This window comes from Haemaphysalis longicornis, unplaced genomic scaffold, assembly GCF_048455015.1.
Source record: "Haemaphysalis longicornis isolate Haplotype H1 unplaced genomic scaffold, Haemaphysalis longicornis Haplotype H1 scaffold_1, whole genome shotgun sequence".
Classification (NCBI taxonomy): Eukaryota; Metazoa; Arthropoda; class Arachnida; order Ixodida; family Ixodidae; genus Haemaphysalis; species Haemaphysalis longicornis.
Window position 1 is genome coordinate 222672533 of NW_027526203.1, and position 24746 is coordinate 222697278.

At 46.4% G+C, this 24746-nt stretch overlaps 1 protein-coding gene and 1 pseudogene across 1 annotated transcript in view; both read right to left on the bottom strand.

The window, feature by feature from the left end:
- Positions 1-2394: 2394 nt before the first annotated feature.
- LOC144157898 (germ cell-less protein-like 1) overlaps positions 2395-24746 on the bottom strand; it is a 70580-nt gene continuing 48228 nt past the window's right edge. Inside the window, exon 5 of the mRNA XM_077688619.1 lies at positions 2395-6561. Coding sequence (XP_077544745.1) covers positions 6448-6561 — 114 coding nt within the window. The 3' untranslated portion in view covers positions 2395-6447. The remainder of the gene's footprint in view (positions 6562-24746) is intronic.
- Positions 14350-16624, bottom strand: LOC144174510 (uncharacterized; annotated as a pseudogene).

Sequence of the window (24746 nt, forward strand, 5' to 3'; positions counted from 1 at the left end):
ATCTTCGAAGTATTTTCAGAATTCGATAACAGCACCGGCGTTCTCCGCTAGTGGCGACGTGCTTCCCCGCACTGCTCCGGTGACGTGCGGCACATGGCAAGAGGAAGGTGCTCGTTGGAGAGGGACAGCAAAAGGTTTTATTGCTGTTTCGGTTTTCTTCCTCAAGGAAGTGGGGCCCTCAGTACATGGCTCCCTGTCCCCTGCCCCCCCCACCCTTCCCCAGGGGCCCGGCCTATCAGCATTCACTGATCATCCGGTTTGCAGCTGGACGGCCTAGCCAGAGCATATGTATGTCTTGCGTCACTTGGGGTGGTGGAAGGCCATATGAAGGGGCACTCCCATATTGCGTGGTATAATGTTGGGGTAGATCAGCTAGCTGGCTGTGTGGTCAGTGGGCACTTTTGTGGATACAGTATGGGATAACTTAGGCACGTTTCCTAGTGCAAAAAAGATGTGAACATTAGAGAAGGATGCGGATGGGACTAAAGTGAATATTACGAAACATTGGAGCATAAAGCCAAAAACCCATGCTTCTGCGCACATCACATTACTATGCACAATCTTCTTTAGATAACCAAGTTATTTTTACACATTTCTTGCACATTTCTCCGGCTCATTGTTAATTTGGTATGCCTCGATTATTTCGCTATCTGTTTGCGCACGGAAGCTGTGCAACATGATTGTGTTTGAGAACTTTGGAGACTGCAAGGTTGGATCCCTGCCGCTGCTGCAAGTGAACTCCAAAATCTCAAGACAACACAACATGAAGTGCGCTTCGTCCCACGTTGTTGTCTTTCTAGTCCCTGTTCCCACTGTTCAAACTTTAAGCATGTTCCACTCCGCATCAGTGAAGTTGTGTCACCAACATATATGATAAAAGGGAGCTGTGCTTTGGAGACAAGCAGGGATTAAGGGTACAGAATCACAGACACAATAAACATTGAAAGATTGGCACGCAGAACATTTGCGTGCAAAATTTAAAGACTGTGACTACGTGAAAGAAAGTGACTAGTCCCAGCTTGTGGGGAGATGCCTAATAATTTTCTTCCAGTTGTTTTGGTGGTTCTGTTCAAGTGGCATAAGTGCAACACCCTTCAAAGCAAGTTTTAATATGCATGCATGATGTAAAAATAATTTCATGATAACCCGACCATTTTAAGGTAACATTTTCATCCAGATTTAGGTTCACTCCCCAGATTTATGTACTGAGCCCATACTTTCATTTGTCGCAAAAGTAACTACAGCCCAGTACTGAGTTCTGCGGAGGACAGTCAATTTGTAGAGATCCTGATTAGCATACCTCTTTGATTAACCTACCAGGTTCAACTCGAGCTGTGTCAGTATCATTTGGGTGAAAATCAGCACCGAACGACATCAGCCCCTCCCAAAAAAAATGCAACCCTATGTTGCAACCCTCTAAATGGAAATGGTGAAAGTTCGCTTGAAATCAAGTCCAAATGAAATAAAAATAGCAGAAATTTTACTTCAAGAAAGGTTACGGAAAAAAAAAAACCAAAACTAAGAATGTAGCTGCATATCTCCCTTCCACCCCAATGTTACCAAAAAGAGTGCTCCAATTTTTAACTACAAAGTCGACACACACATACGTACTTACATAATGTTATAAGAGGAACTCCGAGATGGTACCGTGTGCCCAAGCAGAGTGCAGAAATGGAAGAAACCACGCGGGAACAGCCCCGAACTTGTGGCCTCACGAGCTCTTTTAAACTCTCCAAGCTTTACACAGTTCTTGCAGAAAACTAAAGCAGCAAGACTGCGAAAGGCTAGGCCCCTAGGCTGCAATCAAATGCCAATAAGCCTTGGCTGCTACAAAAGGAACCAAATTATATAGCACTTAGCAAGAGGAATCGACACTACATAACAAATCTCAGCCCTATTAAACAGGCATGGCCTGCTTATTAAATAAGCTAATTTAAAATCAAACTTTCAATCGCCAACAACTTCCAAACGAAAATTGTCCTAAATGTGGGAAGACTCAGTTTGTACTCATGACAATGAACTCCTTGCCACAGGATACATTTATACCAAGGGGAAGATGCATGTACTACTTGCTTGTTATACCAACATATCAATGCTACGGTATAAACTGAAATACGGGTTGAGCTTTGTCAAAAAAAAAAAATTTGTAGAGAAGTGCCGATGTTTTTTCTTTCTTTTTATCTTAAGCTAGGGAATCAACCTATACTCCCACTCGACCTATAATTTGGTTGATATGGTACGTGTAACACAGATCGTGAAGCAATTTTTTTATAAGACGTTTTTGCAGCTGTATCTTTACCTCGACACTTTGTTGATAATGCTTACTTATTTGATCTTATTACCAAATAAAAGCAAACATGACCCCCATATCAATGCAAAAACAAAGATGCATTTATTTTGTAGAACATAGAAGGTACACATTTTTGTGTTATTCACCAGCTTAAAACATTTCATATCACACGGAATGACAGCATACCTTTGCTGCGCCAACTGTGGGCAACGGATAAGTTATAGAAGCACTTTTAAATGTGCACAGATTTGCAGTGTCCTATGAATTGGGCACTAAAAGATAAAAGCTGTCACAAATAGTAGCATCTAAGCACAACCAAACCAAAAATATTACAGTACCATAGTTCACAGAGTAGTGGAAAGCATACTCGCTCATTAAAAACAAACCGATTTTGATGCAACAGTAATGACAGCATGACTAGAATGTGAGACAAAACAACGCAGACAAGAAAGAAAACAAAAATAGTTGGATATACCAAATGAACCCATCAATGATAAAGAGTAAGACTAACAGTACTTAATGAAAATTAGTACAAAGTGCTTAAAATGGCCGCAGAGAGATTTTCGGTGAAAATCAATAAGGCAATGAAATGAACAGAAACAGTCAGCAATTTTTTGTGCACAGAGGAAAAAAAAAAATTTTGTATGCAACCTGCAAGGACTTTCTTGTAGCATTACAATAAAGCCTCAGTGGCACACGACACACCACATGTGACTTCTTGTACAATTTGGGCACCGCAAATAGCATGGCCCTAAAGGAAGCAATAATATGAGTAGTAATCGCTTCGTTAACTTAAGAAATATAGGTATGCTCTTATATTTAACAACCTACACACCAAACTTAAGGAAAACTGCAAGGATGCAGTGGTTGACACGGATTAGAGAAGCAAAGTATGCAGCCGCACTGATGTTAACAAAATAAACTCAGCAATGTCATTCACAGCAATCAAGCCTACATTTTGCCAACCACCGCCTAGACAGCCCTGTAACTGCCAATGAACAGGTGCCATTGTTTTTGGATAGCTAGCAGTTCATGCTGTTTTACAAATTAAACGAAAGCTAAACATTTACTAGTTTTACTAGTAAAACAAACTAGTTAACTAGTTAAAAGTAGTTACTAGTAAAACAAACATTTCTACAGAGTTGTTCTTGTCCCCCATGGCAGAATTCTGTGTTTATTCTAAGCCTGAACCCCTAGCTCACAGGTGCAATCTAGTTGATCAAAACATGAAGGCTTCTGCTGTGTGCGTCACCCAGAGACATTTTGAGCGTCTTCGATGCCATGGTGTTAGCATAGCAGCTGGTGTTATGTCCAGATAGCACTTGATAAGGTCCATGTTCTGTTTAGGGCATGGTTCGGTATATTCGTCAAAAGCATGCAGGCAGTGACTGGCAAGCAGGCTTGACATTTTGGAATGGCTCCTCTGAGAGAGTGCATGCCCACTTTGGCATGTACTAACTCGGGTACGGGAAATGCACTCAGAAGTCCAACAAAAGCGTGAAACGTACACACCCATAAACAGCCAGATGCCACACAGAGAGATGCTTGAAATTGCAACGGGGCACATAAAACGTATGAGTATCTCCTAAGGGTGCAGTGACAAAAAGCTCTGTACACAGTCCCAACTCTCGTAGAAGTGGAGGTGCACAAAACCCAAGGCACAGACGCTCAGCCAACACAAACATTCGTAACCACAACTATCAAAATCTTGTTGCTGATAAGGCACTGTCCTTTGCACAAGCAAGTCACTCAAGCAGAAGTACACCTTAGCCTATCATGCCATGAGGACATTGCTACGAGTGCACATTTCCCTCCTGTTTGCTTTCAGGAGTGAACAATATTTTGGGAGGGAGAGGGGCTTTATGCGATGTTGGCGTGCACTGTTCTCCAGGCACTGCAACAACAAGATTCTCAATGCTCGCATAAATACTAATCAATTTCATTCAGAAAGCAGCAGATGAGGATTTAAAAATTATAGGTTAGGGTTCAGAACAAAATACAGAGACCTTGCAGAACTACTGAACTGTGACAACCAAGTCATAAACCATACAGTTTAGAATGCTAGAAAGCACCTGCTGCCTTGTATACTGTTCTATCTGGAAGCGCCACTTCAATTAAAGCAGTTTAGGCTAAGATTTCAAAAACATAACGGCCAAGATAATGCTATTTTGGTCCCGCCCAGCTCTAATAAGCTCAGCCAGATATGTTTTGAGGCAAAATAAAAATGTTCCCTCGTGCACTGCCCACACTGCATAGTTAATGACAATTTAAAATCGCTAAACAAAGCATTTTCTTGTAACGAGTTTTCTTCTGCTGCGAGCTAGGGAAAAAAAGAAAAAAAAAAAAAGACCCATTTTAGTACTATGGGTGCATTTCTTTAAAGCTGCAAATAATGCTAAATAAAATTTTATTTCCACACATGTACAAACAAATTCTGCTTAAATCAAATATGCCACCGGGGTTTCTATTATTGCTGCATATTACCCAAATACTCCTTGGAGCCTTTGTCACCTTTTAGCAGAGGTATGGAAAGACCTCAAGCAGCCATTTCAGTCTTTACAACAGAAACTGGCCAGGAACAATTTACAACCAGGGTTGTCAATGCATTAACCTGTTGCTGAAATCAGAAAACGGCCACCCCCGCTCCTTCTCTGCCTCTTTCAGAAGGCCCTGCCATATTAAAACGAATCCTGGTATGAAATTTTTTTTGCTGTGGTTCCTCAGTTTGAGCACCCCAAAAATCCCCTTGGCAAGTATTTAACTGGAGCAGCCTTTATTCGAACAAATTCACTGTCATAAAATTTACTGCTACAGGCTTCCCATGCAAACTCTTCGTGGACATTACAATTCAACCACTCTGCTGCTGTGTTGCTCAAGCTTAATTAAGGTGCGCCTAAGGGCGATTGCCAGGGCAAAAAAAAAAAAAAAGACAGAGAGAGAGAGGGGAACTTGGAACATTTCCTCTTGAAATACCCCACTTCCAGGAAGCTGAATGGCGGCAAAAATTTAATGCTGAGTGGTGCCCCAAAAAATTTTATGGTACCTTCGAATATTATCAGGAGTTTCAAGTTTGTGCCCCCTTTGTACAGCGATATCCTACAGTGACACTCTAAAACAGTTACTGCTGCACTTAAAACTTTTTTCCCCCAAGTAAGAAAGCTTTTCTCCAGCTTGTTAGCACACAAATTCATTTTTAAACAAAAGAAAATGACTTGTGCAACCTTCCTTTCCCACAGAGTGACCAATAAATATCTTGTTTCGAACTGTATCCCCCAAGTCTTGTGTAACCTTTTTCACTGAGTCAGCAATCGCTTGCTTCTAACTGTATACCCCAAGTTCGGCCAAGTCCCACCTGAACTTACAAACTATTGTTCCTCCTGCATGGGAATGCTTTAAAAGTATTCCACAGAACTGGGATCACTTAATGACCTCTCAGGGTGTGCATACACCCTGAGAGGCCATACACCCTAGTGTATGGTGTGCATACACAACATTTTCCTATGGAGGACAATTCGGAGGATTACTTGAAAGAAAAAGAGCCACACAACTGTCTACAGCTACCCCCAAGGAAGTTGTGACAGTATGCGAGGCACAAGAGAAAGCAAACGACTCCTCAGCTGCTGTTTCTGCACTGCAGCTTCAGCGCAGAAAAAAAAAAAAAACAAAAAGATGGAGACTGCACATTAAAGCACGCATATATCCACACGCACACAAGAAAGGCACGTCTTCTGGCACTGTATTTGTATTTGGCAAAAAGGGCGCAGCACAATAAATAAATAAAAAAAAGGGCTCCTTTCTGCCTACTCCCGGTACAATACTGCTATGCTAGCAGCCGACGTAGAGAAAGCCAATGCTTGAGGGTCGTCAGTGAAAACAGCCACTGCTTAGGCAGTTCAACCTTCCCTCGACAAAGGGCACTTCTGAAAGTCTTGCACCCTCCACAGCAATCTACCAGCTTTTTTTTTTTTTATCCACCAATTGTGCGCGTTTCATTGAATTTTGTTCAGCTGCATCAAAAAAAGGGACAAAAAAGAAAAAAAAAAAAAAAAAAAAAAAAAGGAAGAAGAAAGAGGACAAGGACGCAAGCCATTCCGGTTGCAACCAGGCTCCAGCAGCAGGAACAGCTGCGGCCGTCTGATCCACTGGGGTGGGGCGAGTTAGCTTTGGGCAGCTTCAGGAGTGTCGTCGGACAGCGGTGTGGTCACCAGGAAGCTGGCGCTGATGATGATCGGCAGCTTGAGCTCCTTCTCGATGGTCAGCACTTTGGCCTCCTAGAAAAGGCCCAAGCAGACACCGTAGTGAACGCTGGCTCTCACACAGTCAGCTCTGGCCCCACAGACTATCGAATCAGGTCAGCATCCATTTAAAGGGGCCAGGAAGACAAAACACTAGCTTGGTTCACATTAAGAAAGCTGCTTTGTCCCAATAGCAACAATGCCAATTTTAACACAAACATCAAACGATTAATCCAGATACAGCTGAGTCCACTTTTAATCACTTGATCATCACAATGAATTCATACATCATGTCTGCCGCTCATAATAACAGATATCTTAATAATCCATTTATAAAATGTTGCATCAAGCCACGAAAATTTGTGCTCTTAGAACAGTGTAAGCAAAATGATGCCGCAAACCAAGACCACAGGCAGGCACAACCTACCCTTCTAGCATTCTTGTTAGGGCGAGGCGAGAGGCGGTTGCTTATCAGCACTATGTTCTGGTAAGGCTAACTACTGGCACAGCAGCTCAACACCTCCAGATGTGCACCACTCTAAAGGGAAGTGGTGATCACGTGACGTTGACGTCTCAAAAGGGCACAGCCAAGTTAGAGAGGAGAGAGAAGCACGCACCGAATTGAATGGCTAATGATTTTTTTTTGTGACCTTGAAATGTGTCAGCCTTCGTTTACATGTTCTTTTATGCTTGCTTTCTTTTGATGGCTGCTATCAGTACACTTGGGAAATAGAAGAAAGTGCAATTCTGTGCAATACATCTTGCGCTTCGCGCATGCAGAAAGCCATCCAAATTGGCGAGTGCTATGAATGCAAGCCATTGCACGCACTCAATGTACCCTAACTGCACTCAAGCGCTTGTTCATTCTATCTGAAACATACAGCTATTGCCCCAGTACATAATGTGCAGTCATGCTATGCTTGGTTTGTTATACAGTCAAACCTCGATGTAACAAAGTCGGTAAAATTCGTAATTTACTTCGTTGCATTGAAATTTTGACACATTGAGATTCGCGGTTAAAATGTGAAGTGCATCTTGCAAACAAAACATGGTGCGCATACACGGCTGGAACACTGTTTTCGTTTGCAGGAGCTTGTGGGAATCGTGGAGAACCTCGGCCCACGATCCCGGGCCGGCGCGCGCTTTGGGAGAGGCGCTTTGCGCGGAAACCGGTCCGGCGCTCCTCTGGTTCGTCGGCGTCCCCCGAGAGATGGCACCACCGGTCCATGCGGGCAGAGTCGTGCAGGAGGCGCGAGCGTGTGCGTGCGGGAGACGAAGGGAGAGTCTCACCGGAGGCCCGGTCGGGGCAGGAACGACGGAACAGCGCGGCGATGTTGGCGGATACATGTACCTCTGGTGGGAACTTCGTTTGTCGCACGCCGTGAGTGCCTGCCTCCCGTTCGTGGTCACGACCGGGACGGCGTGATCCGTGAGCGCTGTCGAGCCTTGTGCTTGCATGCTTTGGGATTCCCCAAATAAACGGCTGTGCTTCGGCGCTACTGTCGACTGTGTTCGCGTATCGGCGAACCTCGCTGGGCTGCCGTAGGCATGGGAACCCGCATGGTTGACACGCCGGGAGCTAGCGTGGTGGCCTACGCCAGAGTGCTGGCTAGGTCGCTCCTAGGAACCCCTTATATCCCACATGGCGCCCAACGTGGGGCTCGTCGTCAGACGAATTCGAGGTTGCTAGCTCCCTGAGAAATGCGTTGCTGCAGTCGCAGCCCGCTACGCTTTGTCCGGAAGACTTCAGACGAAACGCCTCGCGCCAGTCGGTTGCAGGCAGACAGTTATGATGCCCGATACAGCCGTGACGGCAAATGTGTTAAACCTTCCTACACGCACCAGGTGGTACGTCAGAAGGATACCTCCAAGCACCGCAGTCGCAGCCCGCTTGCAAGACGGGAGGTATGTAGGCCTTGTTCCAACATGGCGGCGGGTCGCCTTCCTCGTAGCGCCGTCTCCGCGCAGTCGCACCGGCTGAAGTTTCCCACAGGCGCGGAAGACACTACCGAGCGAGGGTGCGGTGTTTGGGAGTTCGCAAGCCACACGATGAACCCACCGCTACTGTGCTTCGAGTTTGAGGCGGAGTGTTTGCCAATTTGACGCCTGACAAAGAGCGAGGGGGATCGCTGAAGAATCAGTCTCCTTTCACTGCGGGGGGAAGCGGGAGCAATGGATCGTTGTCTCCGCGCCTCCGGAGTGCGTGCGTCTCGATGCCGTGAAGTCTCTGCTCGACATTGCGTTTAGGCAGTAAGAGCTTCGCGCGGCTCGGCAGCGGGATCGTTGGTCGCAAGAGATCGCCAGTCTTAGGAAGAGACTGACTCTCAGGCGACCTATACCGGCCGGTGATGTGCGCCCGTAAGCCGCTGGTATTGCGGCTGGCGCTGGCTCTACGGCAGCTTGTATTGCTGCGAGTGAGTTGCAGGAGCCCCGCCTGCTTGATGCTGACGCAGCTTTGCCGACCAACGCACTAGGGCGAAAGAACTTGGACGGGTGTTTCGATGCCAACCACCCGTAATAGTCAGGCGAGCTGCCTCCAGGCGGGGATGGCTGCTGGAGCACAGTTGCCGGACTCGCGATTCCGCAAACAAGCGAACGTGCAAGGGGGAGTACCCTCGCGCATCTTTGTTACCCTATTTGGCGAGGTCGTCGATAAGGTTTCCGGCCAGTCACAGAAGATTGCGGAGATCCGCTGCTCCCCACTTCAAGTATGAGAATCGTTTGCACCAGACGGTAAGAGCAAGACCTGCATCGGCGGCGTCTCCCGAGAGATGGCACCACCGGTCCGTGCGGGCAGAGTCGTGCAGGCGGCGCGAGCGTGTGCGCGCGGGAGACGAAGGGACAGTCTCACCGGAGGCCCGGTCGGGACAGGAACGGCGGAACAATGCGGTGATGTCGGCGGATACATGCATCTCAGGTGGGAACTTCGTTTGTCACGCGCTGTGAGTGCCTGCCTCCCGTTCGCAGCCACGACCCGGACGGCGTGATCCGTGAACGCCGTCGAGCCTTGTGCTCGCATGCTTTGGGATTCCCCATATAAACGGCTGTGCTTCGGCACTACTGTCGACTGTGCTCTTGCATCGGCGAACCTCGCTGGGCTTCCGAAAGCATGGGATGGTTGACACGCCGGGAGCTAGCGTGGTGGCCTACGCCGGAGTGCTGGCTAGGTCGCTCCGAGGAAGCCCTCATATCCCACAAGCTTAATCGTCTAAACGAGCATCAGCGTGCACCACATGGAGCGTTTTCTGCTTGCGAAAACGCACCTCGCGAGCCACAGGCACGCTGATGCAGCCGCGGAGACCACCCGCACGATGTGGGTAGCTCCTAACCACTTCTAACCGCTCGCTGAAACGCAAAACGAGGGGCAAACGAAGTTGTTCATGTGGGAAAAAAGCTGATACTGTGGGTGAAATTTGCACTGTAACACGTCATACGTGCCGCTTAGGAAAGCTCCCATCAAATGTCCTACACAGTGGTAAGCCTAATCATTTCTGGCAGGGCCAGTTGGCATCCCCGACCACTTCCAAGCGCCTCCCCATTGGCAAAAGTTGTCAAGCTCCTCCCACAGCCGCCTCCGGCGCGAGTCACTTTCTGGTTGGGGCAGAAGTCGCAGCTGGCGCGCAATCGCGGACACGGGTGTGAAAAAAATGTGCGCAAGGCTCATCAAGACCCACAAATGCTTTGTCGTGCACTTGCTGGAATGATGAAACCCAACAGTCCTGAGAGAACTCGAACCAAGGGCAAAGCGGCGGCATGTGGTGGCGGCGCTGCCATACACACTTTTAGCCAAGGAGCCAAGGAACCTTGCTTCAGCTCACAGACTACGAGGCTCATTGCATCCGAGGCATTGGGTGGCCCGAGTTGCTGTTTGCATTTTATCGAGACCTTGCTTCAGCACTTGCATCTCCAAAAATCTACTTCTACAACAAAATTTTCGTGCCTAATTGTCCATGAAACTTTCTTACATTAAAATTTCAGAAAATGGGACTTTGTTACACAGAGGGTGAAACTACATGGTGTGCATACATTTGAAGTTAAAAAACACTAAGTGGTTCATTACATCGGGGGTTTCGTTACATTGAAGTTCGTTACAACAAGCTTTGGCTGTATAGATTGATTGTAGGGTTTAACGTGCCGATGCAACGCAGGCGATGAGGCGCGCTGTAGTGGAGGGCTCTGGATTAAGTTTGACCACCTGAGGACCTTTAACGTGCACCGGAATCATGTACACACGGGCGGTTTTGCTTTCCACCTCCATCAGAAAAGCGGCCGCCGCAGCCGGGAATCGAACCCGCATCTTCGTGCTCAGCAGCACAACGCCTTAGCCACTGAGGCACCATGGCGGGTGGTTTGATTGTATAGCCGAGCGTTCATTATAACTGCAGCTATTAGGAGTGGGCACAACTTTACTGACAAAAACAGGTGAAGCAGTAGTGACGCACTAGCCACTCTCACGCAGTTTTAATAAAACTACTGGAACTTGTTTGGTTGATTAGTTACCTCAGACCAAGTCCAACATCAAGAAAAACGACCGTGCGATTGTAGTGGTTCCTCTAGTTCTGTTGGATTGTAACACTTGATGGCTAATGTGAAGGGAACAGAAGTTAATATACTGATAACTGTTTTTAGTATTTCCCTACTATGCTACTACTGACATCATGCAGCGTGAAATTGCAGTTTTTTCAATATTTATCATTGTTTCTTAGTTAAAAAAAACATGCATTCAGACTGAAATGGAGTTAAGTGAGCTACCAAAGGCTAGTTCTTTCAAATTAAACAGCGTTGTGTTTTCTCCTCACAGCCTCATAATTAAGGATAGACGCAGGTAAAAAAAATTGCTTTTTCGAAATCGGCCACTTTTTGTTCTCACTACGTCTACATCTATGCCTACTTTACTTAAAAAAATCAAACCAAATGTTGAAAAGTTCGTAGAAATGTGTCTGAATGACTCGTAGCGACTCAGGAAACACGTTCGGCAGAGTTTCAGCCATTTTGCAGGGGTTTCATTAAGTGGCAGCATTGCTGGTCGCTCGCTACAGCAGCCACTTGTGGGAGGTAGCCGAGCCTTTTCCTTTGGACGGTGGCTACCAACCAGCTTCATACTTCCACGGAAAAAAAATGCTTTTAAATGCTTCCACCCTTCTTTTGAGAGTGCCTACTGGACCTCTAGATCTTGTGACGCGAATGGGGAGCTGCCACTGGCTGCTGCAATGGCACTTAACTCTTTCATTACCACGCCTATTCAAATCGATCACCGGTGATCGGTGATTTATATTGCCTATTTAGACATGTTGTAGTCGTTTCTCGTACACCTAATGTGGCCAGTGGTTAGTCTAGGCACTGCCCTTTTAGAATCAGTTTAAATTTTCCCGCTCTGGCGACACTGAGATTTTTGGCAGCGTTTTTTGTGAGCTGAGGTGCGTGTGTTTTTGAGGAAGGGGGCGTGGCTGCTGCACTTGAAAAAAAAAAAAGAATGCAGGTCGCGGTTAGGCTGCATTACCATAATATTTTTTTGTCAAAAGGCTCCTGGCAAGTCAAATACCAAACAATGGGGTCAACTTTGTAATCAGACAGCGTTGAGGTGATAATTACTTGAAAATGGCCCCAGCTATTCACTAATTATCTTTGGTTCAGACAAAGGGCAGCTTTATTCTGCCAAAGCTTATTTCTGATGGTCCCCCGCATGTCTAGCAAGTGTGCCTGACATTTTCAACCAGTTTCCAGCAGTTTTGGTTTTGTTTTCGCATTGCGAAATTCATACTTGGCGCTACTACGCAGTTACCCAACTACAAGCTCATTTGCCATGGCGCCTCCATTGCCCGCTACTGCTCCTCAAACAAGCATGCCGCTCGCGCTTCCACTTTATCTATGCCTTGCTTCTGCGATAAGAGTTTCCGCTGAAAGTCAGACGATAACACCAAGTTGTCGGGTGTCAGTTCAGACGAGGAGAATGCTTCCAATTGGCCTTGAACACTGCCAGCTGTTCACGGGCCAGTTTCGGTTTCATACGGGGGTATTTCCGGAGGTCTAGTGTCGCTTCTTAGTAGTACTGTCTATTCTGACAGAGTCTCCAACAGCCTTGTATTTGTTTCTTTTCAAAATTGTTAGGTGGCGCTGCAATGTTGTAGGCTCGTAGTGCTGAACTCGCTTCATAGCACGACGGCGGCTTGGTGAAAGCGTGCTGGGCACGATTCTAGCGCATCGTACTTTATTCCTGCAAGCAGGGCTTCCATAGCAAGTCAGAACATAATAATAACCTGCAAATGAAAGTTCTAACTGATAAGTGATCATCAGAACGTCAACAAGCATCCACCAAAGAGTTTGGTTCTCAACTCCAAGTGGACTTTTTCACATCGCTTGCTTGCCTTCAATATTGCGCCAGTCATAATCATTGACAAGGTGTTTTTACGTCACGTGGAGGCTAATTGGGGCCTTTAATAATGCCAAACCTCCAGATTTCTTCTAGAGAACTCTCCAAAATAGCAAAACTTGAAATAGAGGTTGGGCTTCACCACATGGCACGGGCACCACGTGTGCTAACATTTTTATTTATATCTGACAAATTGTACTGCGCAACTCAATTCTTTTTCTAGGACGGGTTTTTGAAATGTCTACCTACAAAATGTATATTCTAAATTTTTATACTACTGGTGGTTTATTATACACAATTTACTTTTTTCTTATTTTCTTCGACACGTAGACAAAAATTTCGAATTCGATCATTTTTTCGCAATCATTATTTAGGAAAACATTAAAACTGGTGTCGTTGGAAAGCGTGTGGAATAATCCGCATTTTATGTCACTGCAATGTGTGCCTAACCAGTATGTATAGCAAAAAAAATGCTTCGTTAGACCCTTCAAAATCGGTCAATTTCCCGCAGTAACGAAAGAGTTAATGTTGCCCTATTTACTATTTCTGTCCTCATTTTCTATTTGTCTGGTGGAAGTTCTGATAATGAACAGTGAGGGGCATGACTACTGTCTCTACAAGTGTTGGCCTACATGCCCGTGCAAGGGGACGTGCAAACAGGAGCGAAGGAATACAGTAGACACAGTGGTGAGCTCTCTGGGACAGTGGAATGGTGCCTTTCCAGCATTGCAAGTGCTGCGCAATCAATTGCAGCTGATTTCATCAGCAAAAATTCCAACTTCCGAAATGTGCTGAAGGATTTAACACAATTCTGAGGCGAGGAGACAGCCAGCAATGGAAGCAGTGCTAGAGAATTATCGCTGAAATCGACATTGATCCAACCTATAACCGGTTACAAGTGTACGGGATCCAGGAAATGAAGACTTGCCATTGTTGAGGTTGGAAAAAGCGTAAGAGCCTCGCATCGCTACTGATTTCTGCTGTGTACAGTGCGCGTCAGGCTTGTCTAGGGCAAGCGAGCGCGCAGCTTCGGAACATGCTGGCGACATCTGCTGATAGTGGCTGGGTTGGAGATAACTTACCATTGCGTGTGCGTGGATTTTGGACAGGCTCGGGCCGGTCACCTTTTAGCACGGGCAACTCAAACTTGCAGACGCCACCCACCGAAAGGGGCGCTTCTGTTCTCAGGGTGTCTACCAATTCTACTTCTCGAAATTCCCTGACTTTTCCAGGTTTTCCCTGACAATTCTAAGCATATTCCCTGACTAACAGGCCCGTTTAGCAGACGCTGTGCAGAGAAAGTGAAACATCTAGCGGTGAAAAAAGACAGGGCACTTGCACAACTGCAAAAGAAACTCCTTTATAACAATCCATTGAAAGGATTATTTTATAGTATGCAACATTAAAAAGACACAATAACTTTTGTGCATTTACAAAGTGAGTCTGAGCACCTTTCACGTTTTCAGCGATTCAATTTCTTGTTGCAGCATTGAAGCCCGATGTTCAGCATCTTGCATGATCTTTTGCTTCTTCAGTATGAGTTCCTTCACAAGAGCAGCAGTTCTCTTCTTCTTTCTTTCAACATCTGACAACTGCAACCGCTCCCGCTTCTTCCTTTCTAATTCTTCTTTCCATTTGGTGTTAGCAGAACGGACCATCACAATCATCTTGTCTGTGACATCAACTTTTGCAACACCTCCTGCTGCGGACACTTCATCATAGACTAACCTTTGCGCTACAAGCGACTCCTCCACAAGGCATTCCTTGTTCACTGAAAATCCGCGCTCCACAGAAGAATTGCCATGCGAAAGGCAAAGCACAATCTTAACAAACAGAAGTGGTTCTTGGTGAGCACTTGCGCAGAGTTCAACCCATAGCGTTTCCAGGCGCTGCCTTGTGCGATCAAAGTTTTGCATGAGAGCCTGTGCGGTGCTGGTCGAGCACACCTGGACGTATGAGCGACTTGCCCTCTCCACTTGTAGCCCTGAGAGCCACCCGTGCTCTATAAGCACTTCAAGTACAATGTTCAGGTGCTTCTGGCCAGCTCCAACTGATGTAGCACAAACTGCAGGGTTCAAGCAGTTGGCGCCCCTAGTCAGCTTGTACTTCAAAGGTGACCTTTCAATTATCTTTTTTGAACACGCCTTAACAAACGAAATACATTCTCTCTTGAAATTCACTACCGTAATGTGCGATGGTTTAGGCAACTTCCTAAGCTCACTTTTTGCAGCAAGTCCAATGTCGAAGGCAGCTACAGCAATCATGTTGTCAGAGTTGTCAAGGTCAATGTTCAATAGTTTCGAGAACGTGTCAGCAGCGTTCAGCTTTTCTTTCAATACTATTCAACTCAGCAGGGAGCGCAACAGGCAATCCAGTGCTGATGCAAGAAAAGGAAGCATTGGCTTTTCTGACTGGAACTTAGCCAAAAACAGTTCGAGTTCTTCTGAAACTGAAAGCATAAAGGCCAGCTTCACTGGCAGCATCTCGTCGGCCACAGCCTTCTTGACAGCGACATAACTGCTGCAGGTTGGTGTTTCTTTTCCTTTACTGGGTGGTCAACATATGTGACCAAGTTAGGCAGAACTTGAAGAGCCCTAGCAATTACCTTGCTGTTTTCCAGCCAACGAACTGAGCAGAACTTCAGTAGAAAAAGTGTGCTTCCAGTGAGGCTGACGTAATCTGCTCGACGTGCGGGAACATTCTCGAAGAGGTTGTAGATGCTTCGAAGAAACACTACAATGTGCCAGTTTGTCACATTGTGGCCTGATTTAAATGCACCGTTCACAACGTGCAATCCACAGCTTCCTATGTCAAGCATTTTTTGACTCCCACCAGATGTAGCAAACTCTTCCTTCAAGGATCTCAACAGCTTCAAGTTGACGTTGGGGCCGTCCATAGAAATTTGTAGCATCTTGGCCTGCTCAATATTCTCTGTAGCCTTTCTGAGTGAAGCAGCTAAATCTTCTGCACAAGTATGGCCCAAAAAACACGACGTCAGGTAGCGCATTTTCACGACATCGTCTTCAGGGTCCCAAAACCTGATCAAAACGTCCATTTGCTCTTTTTGAGCAATTTTGTTCAGAGACTCGTCAAAAGCCACGACCACGTGTGGCACACCACCTAGCTTTGTCAGCAGCCTGCTTCGGAAGTACGGAGCAATACCGTAATAACAAATCGTGTAGCCGACTTTGTCCTTTCCAAGTTGCAACTTCTTTACGATATCACACGTAGGAAACATGATCGGAAAAAGGGCTGCTGACGCTGCTGCTGAACGAAATGATCCATGCGTCGCTATGGTGTTCAGACACCAAAGAATTTCTGCCTTGTGACACCTTTTTTCACAAGAAAACCACTCAAAGATGCCTTTCCGTCAGGCGCAACAACCATGGGCTTGGCAGGCGCACTTTCGATGTTCGGGCTTGGCACTACTGCAGCACCATCACTATCACCAGTAGCGGAACATGGCAAGTTGGATCCGATACTAAAAAAAGCACGGAGGTTTGTCTGGGAAGCACTTTGCGTTGAGCGCGCAGCGGCTTGGTGTTTCTTGCTCGCAGCGTGACTGGCAACTGCAGTGTTCCCCATGTTGCTGAGCGAGAAAGTCTTCTGGCATGCTGTGCAGTGAGCCCTACCTGCGTCATTCGGCACTGCTCTAATCCATGACGCGTACTCAGAAACTTCGGCGTTAACCCAATCCGGGCTAAATAAGCACTTTTTCGAAGGTGGCATAGCACCTCACTCGACGAAAGAACTCATACGAGGTAAGAAAAGACAACAAACGCTACAACGGTCCCGACGGCAACATGGAGGCATAGAGGCATGGAGGCATGCATGGAAGAGCTGCAAACGCGTGCAGCAACTTCCAAGTACGCTCCTTGTTTTGGTGCGGTAGCGAGCGCCTCCCGCGGCCGAAACTTGCAAATGGCGGTTCTCCGACCTGCGCCACTTGCGCCACTGGGAGCTATCACAACCTCGCAACATGGCCTCCGCAATCAGCTGCTGGGCGCCGTTGCTACAGCGTGCAGGACGCAGGCAGCTGATCGCAGAGGCCATGGTCGCAACCATGATGATATAATTTTCAGCTGGAAGCATTCCTCGCTTGCTTGGCCTGTCTTGCAACGTGCCTTCTGTGTCCCCTGACGACCAAGGCAACAATGGGAACTATTTTTTTTCGTTCAAGTTTCGCGAAGCTTTTAAAAATGCCTGAAAAAAATATTAGCGTAACTGTTTTGTCGATACAATAACTTCAAATAACTTTTATAACAATATTTAGGTTTTTGCAGCCGCAGGGACCTTTTCAGCTTGTTGGCGAGCCATGCTAAATAACGGTTGAACGCTTCTTGCGGTACAAGACGCCACGATCGCTGAAGCGCCGCTCGTTTAGACACTCTAGGGAAATATGGGGCACTATTACAGTGCCAGATTTTCCTCTATTATATATAATAAACTCTGTGCTCACAGCAGCCTCCGAGCATCTGCAGACGTCACCTCGCGGTATGGTGCGAGTGCTGCAGGGTGGAGACATTCTTTCGGGGCCCTTCGTTGCCAGACCGGCGTTTGTACACTATGAAGCTCGTGCGTAGGGACGCGCCAGCAGTTGAAAGCGGGTGTCAGTTGGGAGACAGAGGTAGCCAAATGTCCCTCAGTTTCCATGACTTGGCGACATTTTTGAAGAATTCCCTGACAATTCCCTGACTTTTCCAGACGTACCCAAATTCCCTGACAATTCCCGGTTTTCCTGGTTGGTAGACGCCCTGGTTCTGCACTGCCAGCCGTAAGCGGTGATACGGGGATAAGCGCGTAATTTGACGCGATGCATTATCAGTGCAGGCGTTACGTAATCGCACAAGAGGTTCGATGGAAAGCGCTGCAGGGCACTCTTGTTTTCGTGCTTTTCGTTTGCTAAACGTAAGATTCAGAAGATTAGCGCAGGCCGTTTCGCATGATTGTGAAACCACCTGCGGGGATAGTGCGCTGCGTCGAACGACGCATCTGTTCAACGCTCACTGTTGGACCTGTGGAAGAAAAGCGCCCGACGAGGGTGGTGGTGTCTGGAAATTAGAGTGGCACATGCGAAACGACGACTGGCCTGAGCCTGTCCGAGATCCGCGCACACGCAAAGGCAAGCTATCTTCAACCCAGCCGATATTAGCAGATGTCGCCAGCATGCTCCGAAGCCTCGCGCTCGCTTGCCCTAGACAAGCCTGACGCGCACTGTACAAGTCACAGCAGGCTGACGGCAGAGAAGGCTCCTACTCAGAACGCTGCTATGAAAGTCTGCATGATGGCTTTTTTGTATTAGACATGATAAGTTGAGATTTTTGCAGCCAGACTCAAGCCATCTCACCATTAAACTTACACAATCTCACCTCCCCCCCCCCCCCCCCTCCCCCCCTTAACAAGCCACGGCCACTAAAGCCATCACTAACAACCTTGCAGAAGCAATGCAATCGACTGCTTTGGAAGCAGGTCAGACCAACACTGGTTTGATGTTTAAGTCTTTCGTTACCTGGGGAAATTGACCAATTTTGAGGGGTCTAACAAAACATTTTTTCTGTGCTATACTTATTGGTTAGGCACACATTGCAGTGACACAAAATGCAGATGATTCCACGCGCTTTCCAAAGACACTTGTTTTAATAATGTTTTCATACATAATGATTGCAAAAAAAATTATCGAATTCGAAATTTTTGTCCAGGCCTTGAAGAAAAAAAAAGTAAGTTGTGTATAATAAACCACCAGTAGTAGAAAAAGTTTAGAATGTACATTTTGTCGGTAAAAATTTCAAAAACCCATCCTAGAAAAAAAAAATTGAGTTGCGTGGTACAATTTGTCAGGTAGAAAAGAAAATGTTAGCCCGCGTGGTGCCCAAGCCTAGTGGTGAAGCCCAACCATTATTTCAAATTTTGCTATTTTGGATGGTTCTCTAGAAGAAATCTGGTGGTTTGACATTATTAAAGGCCCCAATTAGCCTCCACATGATGTAAAAACACCTTGTCAATGATTATGACCAGCACAATACTGAGGGCACGCAAGCGATGCGAAAAAATCCGCTTGGAGTTAAAAACCAAACTCTTTCGTGGATGCTTGCTGACGTTCCGATTATCACTTATCAGTTAGAACTTTCATTTGCAGGTTATTATTATGTTCTGACTCTCTATGGAAGCCCTGCTTGCAGGAATAAAGTACGATGCACTAGAATCGTGCCCAGCACGCTTTCACCAAGCCGCCGTCGTGCTATGAAGTGAGTTCAGCACTACGAGCCTACTACATTGCAGCGCCACCCTAACAATTTCGAAAAGAAACAAATACAAGGCTGTTGGAGACTCTGTCAGAATAGACAGTTCTACTAAGCAGCGACATTAGACTTCCAGAAATACCCTCGTATGAAACCGAAACTAGCCGGTGAACAGCTGGCGGTGTTCAAGGCCAATTGGAAGCGTTCTCCTTGTCTTAACTGATACGTGACGACTTGGTGTTACAGTAAAATCTCGATGGTACGAATCTCACGGGGCCACGAAAAATATTTGTATCGTACGAAATTCGTATAAACCAACACAGAGCAAAAAATTGAGCACAAAAAAAGTTTTCGTTTATTTATTTTCTTACTTTCCGGTGCAGAAATCCGTGACGTTTTTCTGCTTTTTTTTAACCTCCATGTTGCCGAGTGGTCCTTTCTGGACGTTCATCTCCTCACTCGCGATGCCCAAGCTCGCTACAGGAGCGTTTTTACATGAGATTCGTATGCCTCGGTGTTGCACGTGAAATATTTTCATGCCCGCGTCGGTGATTCCGCGCCAGCGGCCACCTGTGATTCGGTCGGAAAATGACGCGCGACGCGCAACGCGCGTATCAGTGGGAGGAGCCTGACGAATTGCGCCAATGGGAAGGCGTGCGCCTCATGCTGGCAGTTTCAAAGCTCTCGAGACAGCCGGCTCGCTCCGCCAGAGATGTTTAGGCTTAGCCCCCCGGCAGATATTTCATGGGCGCTTTCACTAGTGGCGCGGATGATGTTTTATAGCACCGTTTTCGCCCACATTATTAGCTCATTTACCGCATGAGAAACTTAGTGTGTGCTTTGAGAGATATTTCAAAGAGTGGTTAGAAGCGGTTGCTCGAGCACCCAATGCCCCTTTGCGACTGAAGCCGCCACCATGTTGCTGCGACCGGCCGCGCCCCGTGCAGCGTGCTGGTGGTTCCACGGCAGCGTCAGCACGCCTGTGGAGTGCGCGGCACGTTTTTGCTAGCAGAAAACAACAGCCCGGCCGTTCTTGGAGAAAGAGCCGCAATGAGGGGGGAGAGAGCCCGTACGTCGCCATCGCTTGCTCACTCAGCAATCGGGCGCCTCGCCGGCTCGTTCATATCATCCGCCGGGCCGCACAGGTCTGTTCATAAGAGCCGAAATTTTTCCCATTGCAAACAATGCAATTTAGCCGGGACTTATAAGAAATTCGTATCATCCCGAAATTCTTATCACCCAGAATCGTATCATTGAGATTCCACTGTATCTTTTGACTTTCAGCGGAAGCTGTTATCACAGAAGTAAGGTGTAGATAAAGTGGAAGCACGAGCGGCATGCTTGTTTCGAGGAACAAAAGCGGGCAACGGAGGCTCCATGGCAAATGAGCTTGTAGTTGGGTAACTGCGTAGTAGCACCAAATATGAATTTCGCAACGCAAAAACAAATCCAAAACTGCTGGAAACTGGCTGAAAATGCCAGGCACACTTGCTGGACATGCAGGGGACCGTCAGAAATAAGCTTTGGCAGAATAAAGCTGCCCTTTCTCCAAACCAAAGACCACTAGTATATAGCTGGTGTCATTTTCAAGTAATTATTATCTTTCAACGCTGTCGGATTATAAAGCTGACAACATTATTTGGTACTTGACTTGCCAGAAGCCTTTCGGCAAAAAAATATTACGGTAATGCAGCCTAACCACGATCTGCATCCTTTTATGTCAAGTGCAGCAGCCACGCCCCTTTCCTCAAAAGCACACGCACCTCAACTTACAAAAAACACTGCCAAAAATCTCAGTGCCACTGGAGTAGGAAATTTTAAACTGATTCTAAAAGTGCAGTGCCTAGACCAACCACTCACAGCATTAGGTGTACGAGAAACGACTACAACATGTCGAAATAGGTTTTGATTGACTGATGATTGTAGGGTTTAACGCACCGACGCAACGCAGGCGATGAGGCGCGCCGTAGTGGAGGGCTTTGGATTAATTTGGACCACCTAGAGATTTTTAACGTGCGCCGAAATCTCGTACACACGGGCGTTTTTGCTTTTCGCCTACATAAGAAAAGCGACCGCCACGGCCAGGAATCGAACCCGCGACCTCGTGCTCAGCAGCGCAACGCCTTAGCCACTGAGCCACCGCAGCGGGTACATGTCGAAATAGGCAATGTAAACCATCGATCACTGGTGATCGATTTGAATAGGCGTGGTAACAAAAGAGTTAATGGGAGTGGGAGGTCGCAGCTTGCACAGTACGTTAGTCTGGAGGCCTAAATGTGAGCATTCAAATACAGTTGAACCTCGATATAACGAACCTCAATTTAACGATATTTGCGATATAACGAATTTTTTCAAGTTTTCTATCAAAATTTTGCTAAATGCATGTGTTTTTATCTCGATTTTATGCAGTAATTTCGTGCGCCGCTTCCGATTTAACGAAGTCACAGCAAAAAAGCAAGAACGAAATTCCGTTTGAGGCACGTTTTATTTTGCCTCTCAGAGCCTACATTGAAAACATTCAGTACTCGCATTAGCTAAAATGAAAGAAAAGCGGTGAAATTTACGGTTGACAACAATTAAAAGCGATGAAAGAAGCTGCTCAAACCGCTAGCGGTCATGGACGGTTTAATAGTGCGGCCACCATTTTGACGTCTCCATCGTTGCCTGCGCTAGCACCCGCTATGCTTAGGCTGCCGAAGCCTACTTCAAGCTTTTTTTCTATGCGTCCTTGCTCACGGTGCTGCTGCTTTAGGTTGTGCTCGCTGATAACCACATTAATATTTTGTTCGTGCATCATAATTGGGTGAGTCTTGTAAGCAGCATGAGCACACCAAGGGAAAGAAAAGTGTTCCGAACAAGAGCCTGAGGAAGTGTCGGTGAAACCGACGGCCACCGAACTGATGGATGCCATCGACGTTCTGCGGAGGCACGCAGGCTCACGCGAATGTTTAAGAGCAAGCCTTGTTTGCGTTGTCAGCCTACGAGCGTCACGTAAAGCCCACCCTGGTCAAGAAACGCCAAGGACGGCTTATGGGCTTCTTCACTACGGCTTGAACATTGAGTGCTGGTGGCAATAAATTGCTCTCTTTAAGGGGGGACGCGGCTTTCAACTTCGGAAAAATGACCAAAACATCGTTTTTTTGAAACCCGCATATTCGGCTTCTATGTTTCCTATTCTGTGCGTCTGCAAAGTTTTTACGCTGAAAAGCGTCGCAAAGTGGCATAAAAAAATACTTTTGTCAGGCGCGGTGACAAACTATCAGCGCAAAAGGGCGAAAAAACGGCAATTTTCGGAGCGCTCTATCTCCGCAACGGTGCCACCGGGCGCGGCCATTTTGATATGGTTAGATCGGCCGAGCGATCGTTTTTCCGGTTCCGCTCGTCTCTTTTATCTTCGTTCATTCACAAACGCACAAACGGCAGAAAAGAAACGACGCACAAACGAAGCTAGAAATAGATGCTGAAGCGCTATTGGTCCTCCGGTCGGGGCGACCCTCCTGATTGGATGTCGCGGGCGCAACGCAAGATGGCGGCCGCCTGAGCTGCGTAGCGAGCGGATTGAGTTCATTTTCGCCGCTTCGCTCGGCCGAGTTTCTGTTCAATCTGTGGTATTCAAAACGGACGTTATCGCGATGGGAATGCCAGAGATAACGAGCCAGATTACGGGAAGTTGTGTGGCTCGAAAGGCGGAGGTCATCGAACGCTTCGTGGTGCGCGTGACTCTACCGTCGCCAGACCCCGGAGGGTGACGCGGTGTGCGCGCTTGCGATAGCGGTTCGTGAAGTGAACTTTTAGTCGGATTTGCGATGTTTACACGCTTAGTTATTGCTGTGTTTTGACTGTGGGCTCGCTAGCCTCGAGAAAGAAACGGTCGACGCGTCAAACGCTGCGGCGCGCACGGCATAGCCGACGCGCATTGGAGCATCACATGACTGGGCAACCGGTTACGATTGAACGCCAGTAGTTGTAATTAATGCCTGCGACGTTAGTTTTAATCTTAAAAGCGACCTGACCAGCCATATCAGGTATAATCAAAGCTCGATATGTCGCGGTAAGCGTGCGCTGCGATGCGCGCGAGCCATATCGCCTTTCTTGCGCAATGTTTCCCGTGCACTTGTAATTTTCATGCAAACAGGGTTGAGTTAGTAATATAGGAATAAAAATATGCTCTCTGCGTTAAAAATGTACGTTACTGTGGCAGCATTTAACAGTGACATTTTTTAGAGAAATTATTGATACCATTGCTCAGGGCATACTGGCTGTGCTGCGAGAAATATTGGATGCCTTGAATGTCAAAAGTAGTAAAAAAAATATGCTCTTGCATTGATGTTGGGAGTTATGCAGAATACTCTACCAAGCTTCAAAGTAGCTCATTTTCAACCTTGTGGTATGCAAACTTTTGGCAATGAACACCTGCACTATGAGTACTAAGTTGGTGTGCCAGGCAAGATAAAACATGAAAAAAAAAGCCAAAAATGTTCAAATTTAAGTTAAAAAATGCTTAACTTGTTGCCATGGTGACAACACTGCAAAAGGAGGTTGTCCAGTGCGATACAGCCAACCAACTAACCTACTTTGCATTGAAAGCCCATTGAAACCCATCTCCCCTCCGTTTGGTTTGCAAAGGGGGGTATGTACTCTTCACGGAGGAGCTGAAAATGATGTTTTCTGGAAAGAGAAAGGCTGAAAAGGCACTCCAATTTCAAGGCAAGGCCTTCCAGAAGCCCCATGTTCAAAAGGACATGAAAGGCTACAACCGTGACGACTTTTGATATGTGAAACCTATGTTGCAACTTCGGAAGCCGTTTTCTCAAAACAGTTTTTTTTGCCACCTGTGTCGCTTGTCCCAGGGATTTCTTCGTGACTGCTGGGTCTATTTTGATTCCGTTTCTTGCATTACATTCCTTGATGAACTGTTCAGGTCGTGACACTTTTAGTTTTCCAGATTTGTTTTTTGTGATTTTTTTATTCAAATAATCGTTCACAGTTGACATGCCTGTTGCACATTAACCTCTAAAAAAATGAAAACTAAAAAACATTGTGTTGTAAAAAAAAAATTCTAAAACTGTCACGACCTCGTCCATTCATTTGGGAATGCAAAGCACTTCGAACAAGTTTTCTATCGTGTTTTATAAGCCGCTCAAGTTCGGTACAAGCGGAACAGAAAGAAAATTTCATACATAAAAAAGTTATCAAAATATTAACTTCAAATTTTTCTGGTGTTATCACAGAAGCATTTCCAGTTGCTGTGCCAATTTTCATCAAAATCCACAAAGAAATAAAAAAGTTGATTTTGAAAGCCACGTCCCCCCTTAAACGTGGTCATCTTGGTTTTACCCGTGTTCATTAGACAGCTGCGATGCTGAGAAATCGGTTTCTTTAGGGCTTATAAGGCATAAAAGTAATTGCTTAATCAAATTTGGCCTGAAGATATTTAATGTAAGCTTTCCGCTTTAGTGGGAGCATGTAAGCGCTGCTCCACACAGTGAAGCGGTCCGCGTGTACTCCGCTCAACTCACAATCATGGCTTTATCTCGAGTGTCGTGGTTGGTTGCATCACGCACCAATACTGCAGAGCCTTTGTACATGAAAAAAGTCTTTCAAATGTTTCA